This window comes from Nerophis ophidion, linkage group LG07, assembly GCF_033978795.1.
Source record: "Nerophis ophidion isolate RoL-2023_Sa linkage group LG07, RoL_Noph_v1.0, whole genome shotgun sequence".
In the NCBI taxonomy this organism is placed as follows: domain Eukaryota; kingdom Metazoa; phylum Chordata; class Actinopteri; order Syngnathiformes; family Syngnathidae; genus Nerophis; species Nerophis ophidion.
Genome location: NC_084617.1, coordinates 14,256,146 through 14,266,016, shown reverse-complemented (window position 1 = coordinate 14,266,016; position 9,871 = coordinate 14,256,146). Strand labels below are relative to the sequence as shown.

Sequence of the window (9,871 nt, the reverse complement as noted above, 5' to 3'; positions counted from 1 at the left end):
GTGTCCGCCCTGAGATCGGTAGGTTGGGAGTTCAAACCCTGGCTGAGTCATACCAAAGACCATAAAAAAAAAATGGGACCCATTATTTCCCTGCTTGGCACTTAGCATCAAGGGTTGGAATTGGGGGTTAAATCACCATAAATGATTCCCGGGCGCGGCACTGCTGCTGCCCACTGCTCCCCTCACCTCCCAGGGGGTAAACAAGGTGATGGGTCAAATGCAGAGAATAATTTCGCCACACCTAGTGTGTGTGTGACAACCATTGGTACTTTAACTTTAACTATCTAAATACTGCATATTTCAGTTTTACTATAAAAAACAAAGTTGTCTTTGACGGAAAAGGCATAAAAGCTTATTTGTTTTACTTTATATCAACCTCAAGTTGATATACAGATTTTCTGTAAGCATTTAATAAAAAATAATAATAATAATTGGACTTATTTTTAACATTTTAGTGACTGAGACCCTCTATACTCCCCAGGAGCCCTAAGGATTAAAAAAAAAATCCATGTATTTTGTTATGGTTTGAAAATGAAAAATATCAAAAATGGTGATTGATGGCATGTTTAAATGTTTCCGTGTCCGGCCCTCTGTGGAAAAAGTTTGGACACCCCTGGTGTAGGCGTTTTAACCATGGCCTCGGCATTCCAAAGCTTCACACGCGTGAAATCCTATCATCTTGGCACTGACACGCGAACAGTGTTTGGTCTCATTTTTTGTCGTTGTTGTTTTTTTGTTTTTTTTTTACAAAAAATGGCTTTGAACCCTCTTTAACTCATGGGAAGACTTTAAGATCCATCAATCGCAGGTGTGTGTGCGTGTGTTGCATTACGCACAGCGCCCAGCGTGAGGCAGTCAGGGTTCGACAACAGTGAGAAACTCAACATTAAAGTTGAGGATGCACCATGTTCTCTCGGAACAACGACAACAACGACAACAAAGGCCCGAGCAGCAGCGGGAGTAGCACTCCTGTCAAAACACACACACACACACACACAGATATGGACGTAAACAAACAGTCACAGTAATGTAAGACCGGACGGCAATCCTCTCAGTTGAACAAAAAAATAAAAATAAAAAGTCACTTTTCTTATTGCATTTAATCGCTTTTTGCAGTCGGGAGTCTTTGCGGAGGAAAAGAGCCCAAAATTGTTTGTTCCTGTCGGACAAGGCAGACAATGGACCCAAGGACGTACCAGAGACTGTCTTCTGTTTTTTTGTTTGTTTGTTTTTTGCAAGTTTGACCGCGGTGGCCCAGACGAGGCGTCAGCTGCATCATCGCGTACACAATCTTGTCCAGCTCGCAGGATTGGGTAATTAAAGGGGACCTGCACCTTTTTTTTTTTTGCCCATCATTCACAATCCTTACGTAAAACAAGAGCACATATTTTTCTTTTTTATGCATTCAAGTTTGTTGAATCTGACGAGTACGAGGTGGCTAACAATGCAGCTAATGGTAGTACACTATTATGCCCATAAAGCACTCTGAAAAAACATCCAAAAACAGCCAACAATACTCCATTTACATCTCGTGTCCTGAATATTAGCCAAGTATTGGAGATATTGTTATTGTTGTTGGTGAAAGTTCTTTCTAGATTATAAATCAGGCCTCCCACCTAGATAGTAGAAGATTGTTGACATAAAGTAGTTGGTCAACTCTGACGTTCAATTTAGATGGCGAGAAACACACAAAACTGAGGATTAGGATTAATTCTTCATCTAAACAGAAATTGCTCTGCATCCCAGTGAGAGCAGGCATTGTACAGTACGTGATTGTTCTATTATGTTCGTAGTTTCTAAAATCTTGTTTTACATTTAGCAATACTGCTAAAGCTGGATCTGCGTATGACTCAGCTTCTTAAAGTTGTACTTTTTTTCCTCCTTATATTTAGGTTCAAAAATATAAGGTTCCGGATCACTGTTTGTCCCAAGTAATCGTTCTTGTCTCTCATCATGATTACTACTGTTGTTGTTGAGGAGAAAAGTGAACGTTGTGATTATAAATCAGGCCTCTCACCTGGATAGTAGAAGATTGTTGACATAAAGTAGTTGGTCAACTTTGACCTTCAATTTAGATGGCGAGGAACTAACAAAAAACAAGGATTAGGATTAATTTTTAATCCAAACAGGAATATATGAACATCCAATTACTTTGAATCCCAGGAGAGCAGACGTTGTACAGTACGTGATTGTTTTATTATGGCCATAGTTTCCAATATCTTGTTTTACATTTAGCACTACTGCTAAAGCTGGATCTGCGTATGACTCAGCTTCTTAAAGTTGTATTTTTTTTCCTCCTTATATTTAGGTTCAAAAATATAAGGTTCCGGATCACCGTTTGTCCCAAGTAATCGTTCTTGTCTCTCATCATGATTAGTAGTGTTGTTGTTTAGGAGAAAAGTGAACGTTGTGATTATAAATCATGCCTCTCACCTGGATAGTAGACGTTTGTTGACATAAAGTAGTTGGTCAACTTTGACATTCAATTTAGATGGCAAGAAACACACAAGAACGAGGATTAGGATTAATTCTTCATCTAAACAGAAAGATATGAACATCCAATTGCTCTGCATCCCAGTGAGAGCAGACATTGTACAGTAAGTGATTGTTCTATTATGTACGTAGTTTCCAAAATCTTGTTTCAGATTCAGCCATACTGCTGCTAAAGCTGGATCTGCGATTGACTCAGCTTCTAAAAGTTGCATTTTTTTCCTCCCTATATTCAGGTTAAAAAATATAAGGTTCTGGATCACCGTTTGTCCCAAACTAATCGTTCTTGTCTCTCATCATGATTACTACTGTTGTTGTTGAGGAGAAAAGTGAACTTTGTGATTATAAATCAGGCCTCTCACCTGGATAGTAGAGGATTGTTGACATAAAGTAGTTGGTCAACTTTGACCTTCAATTTAGATGGCGGGAAACTAACAAAAAACAAGGATTAGGATTAATTCTTCATCCAAACAGGAAGATATGAACATCCAATTACTTTGAATCCCAGTGAGAGCAGACGTTGTACAGTAAGTGATTGTTTTATTATGGCCGTAGTTTCCAATATCTTGTTTTACATTTAGCAATACTGCTAAAGCTGGATCTGTGTATGACTCAGCTTCTAAAGGTTGTATTTTTTTCCTCCTTATATTTAGGTTAAAAAAAATAAGGTTCCGGATCACCGTTTGTCCCAAGTAATCGTTCTTGTCTCTCATCATGATTAGTAGTGTTGTTATTGAGGAGAAAAGTGAACGTTGTGATTATAAATCAGGCCTCTCACCTGTGTAGTAGAAGATTGTTGACATAAAGTAGTTGGTCAACGTTTACATTCAATTTAGATGGCAAGAAACACACAAAAACGAGGATTAAGATTAATTCTTCATCCAAACAGGAAGATATGAACATCCAATTACTTTGCATCCCAGTGAGAGCATACATTGTACAGTAAGTGATTGTTTTATTTTGTACGTAGTTTCCAAAATCTTGTTTTAGTCTTAGCAATACACTGCTGAAGCAGGATCTGTGCATAACTCAGTTTCTAAAAGTTGTATTTTCTTTCCTCCTTATATACAGGTTCAAAAATATAAGGTTCCGGATCACCGTTTGTCCCAAAGTAATCGTTCTTTTCTCTCATGAAGTCTGCCATAATTAGTAGTGTTGTCGTTGAAGGAAAAAGTGAACGTTGTGATTATAAATCAGGCCTCTCACCTGGATAGTAGAAGATTGACATGAAGTAGTTGGTCAGCTTTGACATTCAATTTAGATGGCGAGAAACAGAAAAAAAACGAGGATTAGGATTAATTCTTCTAAACAGGAAGACATCCAATTACTCTGCATCCCAGTGAGACCAGAGATTTTACAGTAAGTGATTGTTCTATTATGTTTGTAGTTTCCAAAATCTTGTTTTACACTTAGCAATACTACTGCTAAAGTTGGATGTGCACATGACTCAGTTTCTAAAAGTTGTATTTTTTTCCTCCCTATATTCAGGTTAAAAAATATAAGGTTGTGGATCACCGTTTGTCCCAAAGTAATCGTTGTTGTCTCTCATGAAGTCTAGCATGATTAGTAGTGTTGTCGTTGAAGGGAAAAGTGAACGTTGTGATTATAAATCATGCCTCTCACCTGGATAGTAGAAGATTGTTAACATAAAGTAGTTAGTCAACTTTGACATTCAGTTTATACGGCGAGAAACACAAAAAACACAGTTTTAAAAAAAAAACCTGCATTAGGATTAGGATTAATTTTTCATCTAAACAGAAAGACATGCACATCCAATTACTCTGCATCCCAGTTAGAGCAGACATTGTACAGTAAGGGATTGTTTTAATATGGCCGTAGTTTCCAATATCTTGTTTTACATTAAGCAACACTGCTGCTAAAGCTTGATCTGCAAATGACTAAGTTTTTTAAAAGTTTTATTTTCTGTCCTCCTTATATTCAGTTTCAAAAATATAAGGTTCCGGATCACCGTTTGTCCCAAAGTAATCGTTCTTGTCTCTCTTCATTAGTAGTGTTGTTGTTGAAGGGAAAAGTAAACGTGATGTGTCGGTGAAATTAATACGCCGCCGTAAAATTCCTAATATTACATGTTATTAAGAATGGGCCTGTTACTACATTACATACATACTTATAGCATGTATATAAGTCAATGGACGGTGATTAGAGTGCTTTATAGGCGGGATTTAAAATTTAGAATGCATTAAAAAAAGAAAAATAAACGTGTTTTTGTCTTTCGTATGGATTGTGAATGACAGACAAAATTCCAAAAACAGTGCAGTTCCTCTTTAAGGCACGGCGGTGTTGACAAGTGGTATGTACACTGCATGGTTTGCATCGGGGTTAAATCCATACCGACGGTTTGCCTTCTCCTGATTTGCTGCTGCTGCTGTTGCTGCTGCTGCCGCCGCCGCTGCTGCCTCCTTTGCCATGCTTGAGTCTGTGCTTGCGCTCCTTCTGAGGCGGTGGCTGCGTCTGGATGATGATGTTACTCTGGGGCTTGTCGTCCTGGTTGTCCCCAAGAGTCTCCTCGGCCCGGTGCTGCTGACTGTAGGCCTGGATGGCGGCTTCCAGCTGCTCGTGAGCCTGCTGGATCATGTCCTTGTTGAGGGCCACGCGGGCCTCGCCCCCTGTGGGGAAGTTGTCCTCGTTGCTGCCGAACTGCTGCTGCTCCTCCTGGGCGATGTTTGCCCGGTTCTGCTTGCACGCCATCTTGGCGTTGCTGAGGTCGGTGTAGGGCATCTGCTCGGGTTTCACCACGATGTTGTAGCCAGGCGGCGCCGACGGGGTGTTCCAGGAGAACGGATAACCCACATAATCGGCAGGTCCATCCCCGCCGTCCCCGCCTTCGGAACCTGCCTCCGGTCCGGCCACCCCTACCGACCCCTCTCCGCCCACATTGGTGCCCAGCAGGCCCAGCTGGTACTCGTCGTCCTGAGGAGGGCAGCGGCGGCGACGCAGAATGTCGCAGATGGAGCCGATGCCTAAGTGCAGCATCTCCCAGACGTTGAGCACCAGGCAGAGCACGGTGACGCCGTACATGATGCGCAGGAAGATGGTCTTCTCGGTGGGCCGCGACACAAAGCAGTCCACGCTGTGGGGGCACGGTTTCCCCGAACATACAAACACGGGCGTCACGCGGAAGCCGTAAAGCAAGTACTGACCCGTCAGGAAGCCCGCCTCTAAAACTGTGCGTGTCACCAGCTGCAGAACGTACACCCGCATCAGACCCTCATCCCGGATACGCGTGCGACCGTCATGGCGGATCTTAGGTCTGGGTGTAGGCTGCAGCGGATCTCGAGGTCTTTTGGGAGGCTCCATCTCTGGGACCTCATAGATCATGGGATCGTCCTCGCGGTCCTCTTCGGTCTCCTCGATGCCCCGGTGCTGCCGCGCTCCGAAGCAGATTTTCCTGGGCTTCCGGTGCGTGTAGCCCCCTCCGACGGGTCTCACCGCAACGGCTCCGGCTCCTCCCTTAGCTTCATCCAATCGCGCAATCTTGTTGACGGCGTAGCCCATGTACATGAGAGACGGCATGGCCACCAGGATGATCTGGAAGACCCAGAAGCGGACGTGGGACAGTGGGGCGAAGGCGTCGTAGCAGACGTTCTCGCAGCCCGGCTGCCCCGAGTTGCACACAAACTTGCTCTGCTCGTCGTAGTAGATGGACTCTCCTCCAACGGCCGTGAGGACGATGCGGAAGACGATGAGCACAGTGAGCCACAGCTTCCCCACGAAGGTGGAGTGGTTGTGGATCTCCTCCAGCAGCCGCGTGAGGAAGCTCCAGCTCATGGTGTCGCTGGACAGTGGGGCAGACAGTGTCCCTCTCTCAACTGCTCACAGACTCTGGACGGGGAAAGGCAAATAAAGAGGACGACAGCGTAAGTACCCTGGGAGTTCTTGGAAAATACACAATTTATACAAGGTCTATTTGATCCGTTTGATTAGAGCAAATCACCACTGTGTAGACAGGAAGTCCACAGTGGTTCTCTGCTGGCCAAACATAAATCATGATCATTAATTAATAAAAGTTAATTTTGTTTTTAATAAAATACATAAAAGTATTCATCATATTCTCTTCATGTCATATTAGTTTCCAGTGCTGCTGTTTTTAAGGTAGAGCTTTTGTCCAATCAAAATTCAGATAGCTTGTTGCCAGCGTTGTATGAAATCTGCAGAAGGCCTTCTGAAACAACATTAGCGGCGTCTGTGCAGTGTAACGAACGGAGGACAGTCAGTTGCGATAGCTGATCAGATCACAAGTTGTTGACAGTAGCCTTACGTTGAACTTGACTGTGATTGGATACTCACTTGTTACTCCCAAGTATCCAATCACAAGTTGTGATTTACAAAAGCAGAAAGTGGCACGAGTCATACCCGGCCAGCGGAGAAATCAGCGGTACTCACTTTTTTTTACCAACAAAAAAGCAGAGCAAAATGTTGATTAACTGGCAGATATATATTTGAAAGGGCATTTTCAAGAAGGATATTTAAAGAGAAACTACATCTTGTGAAACAAGGTTGGCCGACCCCATAAACTAGTTAGGTTGTCCTAGCGGTGAAATGGTTTGCCTGCAACTTCCACTCGAATCAACCAACTACCAGCGGTACCAATGGCTTTACAATTTGTGAGTTCAAATATATTTTTTCACAATCCATGCGGGTTTATTGACTTTTCACATGCACCCAAAAATAGCCCAATTTCTACACTAGTGACAAATTGAGGTGATTCAATGCCCTGTAGTGTGCAACTGTGTTTCTGTATATATATTTTTCAAGCCGTGGTCATGTGGCGACATAAATTATGGTATTTTGAGAGGTATTTATTGAAGTAGGACATCACTGAAAGAAATGCCGGCCCGCCCCTGGAAGTCCATCTGCTGGATATGGTGGGTTAAAGCACTACTCAGCCCAAAAAGCAAGTGAAAGAATGAAAATCAATTATATGCTTTTGATTTAGATCTGCACCACAAGTCTATGGCTTCTCTTTTGATTGATGTCAAGACTCTTCAGTTTTAGTGATCAGTATTATAATGATCTGCAGCTAGGTGGCAGCAGTGCTCAACCTAATCCAAAACCGTCTATGGAGAGAGTATGGACGACCCTTTTAGAGTTGTTCCCAAACATGGTACCCTGTAGTCACTTGAGGGGCTTTTGACCAATCATTTAAAAGATAGACTGGTTACACTTTCTCTGATTGGTCAAAAGCATGACTACACATGACTTCAGGACACCATGCTTGGAACCAACCCTGAAACCAAGTCTTCCGCACTCTCTCTATGCTCTGACCTATGCTCTGAAATTCCAAAATGAGTAAGTCAGTGGTTCTCAAACTTTTTTTTCTACAAAGTACCACCTCAGTACGACCAACATTAAAATACAGTATCGTAGTAGGCCAGAGTCTTCATCAATAACAAGGCAGAGGTTTTATTTAGCAAGTATATATGACATTACACACATTTAAAGTACCCATGATTGTCAAACACACACTAGGTGTGGAAAAAGGATTCTCTGCATTTGACCCATCACCCCCTGAGAGGTGAGGGGAGCAGTGAGCAGCAGCGGTGCCCACGCCCGGGAATCATTTTTGGTGATTTAACCCCCAATTCCAACCTTTGGTGCTGAGTACCAAGCAGGGAGGTAACGGGTACCATTACCACTAGTACCACTAGTGTGTAGCATAGATTGTGAATAAGTTAATTCTACTTACTTATTTTAACTTGTTGCAGATGTTACCTCAGCTCACGTTATTCTTAAAGTGTGATAACACGATGATTATATGCAGAAATCTTGTGTCACCAACTAAAACACTGAAGGATATAATAATAAGAAATATATAACGTGTCATCAAAGAGTAAAAATGCATTTCTTTCAATATGCATAATAACAAAAAGGGTAATATTTAAAAAATGGATAAATGTTGATAGTCCAACACATACTGACTGGTGTACACAAGCTATGGAGATGATATCAGTAGAAAAAAAATGCATTTAGTTTAGATAATACTAGTGATTTAGGGCTATATAAGTAAACATTGATTGATTGATAATAATGAGTCATATATTGGAATATGGGATCTACTATTAATTTTTTTTTAAATATTAAATTAACCAAAAATATGACTTATTTTATCTTTGGGAAAATATTGGACACAGCGTGTTTTCAAGCCGATGAAATGCATTGCAAGTGTAAGCCACTGTGACACTATTGTTCTTTTTTATTTTATTATATATATATATATATATATATATATATATATATATATATATATATAGATATATATATATATAGATATATATATATATATCTATATATATATATATATATATATATATATATATATATATAACGTCAATGAGGAATTTTTAATCACAACTCTGTTGAAATTGTTACTAATATTGATACTGTTGTTGATCATTTTCTATTTTGTTTCCCTACTTTTGGATTGTTCTGTGTCGTGTTTGTGTGTCCTCTCAATTGCTCTGTTTATTGCTGTTCTGAGTTGCTGGGTCGGGTTTGGTTTTGGAATTGGATTGCATTATTATGGTATTTTTGTGTATTGTTTTGTTGGATTAAATAATAATAATGATACAAAAAAATATATATATATATATTAGGAGTGGGCGAATTAATGCGTTAATTACGAGTTAACTCATCAATCTATTAACGCCGACAATTATTTTATCGCGCATTTTCATATGTTATTTACATGCTTTTATTTTGTTAACGCCTTTTCTTATAAAGATGGCGGCGCCCGGACGGACTTCGGCGTCGAGGGGCTCTTGGTAAAGATGGAACATTTGGCAAAATACCGGACAATTCTGCAAATTTCACGGCTGGCTTACAGTGTGGTCACTCCGGGATCACTTACGACCGCCAAACAATTCTGGATGTGGATAGATCGGGCCGTTTTGGACTGAATGACGCGTGCTTGCTAGACCGGCTAGCTAGCATGGGAATACTTTGCCGGCTACATCCAGCGGCCTGTGAAGCAGCGGAGTATGTGTGTTGTCTATTTATGAATAATGCAGACGAGGAGTGTTGGCTGAGTTCTTAACGTTTACTTTCAGAGCGTGCATATCACAACATACAAGATGCCGTCATGGCGACACACAACCTATACCGGGCTACCGCGCATGCTGGTCACTCCTGTTGCATGCTGGGTAGGGTAGTTCTTTTTTTCCCTGGCTCATAACATCACAATATAGTACCAGGTATATGATGCGTTCAGTTTATTAAAGCACCAAGCAAACAATCGGAAAATTCCCATCATATCAATTCCTAGATATGGTCGTAATTATTTTTAGTGCACTATGCATAATAAACACAATATTATTAATATTGCTACTACGTATAATTTGATCAAAAATTCCCTAAAACAGCC

At 41.1% G+C, this 9,871-nt stretch overlaps 1 protein-coding gene across 1 annotated transcript in view; it reads right to left on the bottom strand.

Moving 5' to 3' along the window:
* Positions 1–9,871, bottom strand: part of gjc1 (gap junction protein gamma 1) — a 168,731-nt gene that overhangs the window by 2,984 nt on the left and 155,876 nt on the right. The window contains exon 3 of the mRNA XM_061905392.1: positions 1–6,333. This exon is cut by the window's left edge and continues 2,984 nt beyond it. Coding sequence (XP_061761376.1) covers positions 4,831–6,279 — 1,449 coding nt within the window. The 5' untranslated portion in view covers positions 6,280–6,333 and the 3' untranslated portion in view covers positions 1–4,830. The remainder of the gene's footprint in view (positions 6,334–9,871) is intronic.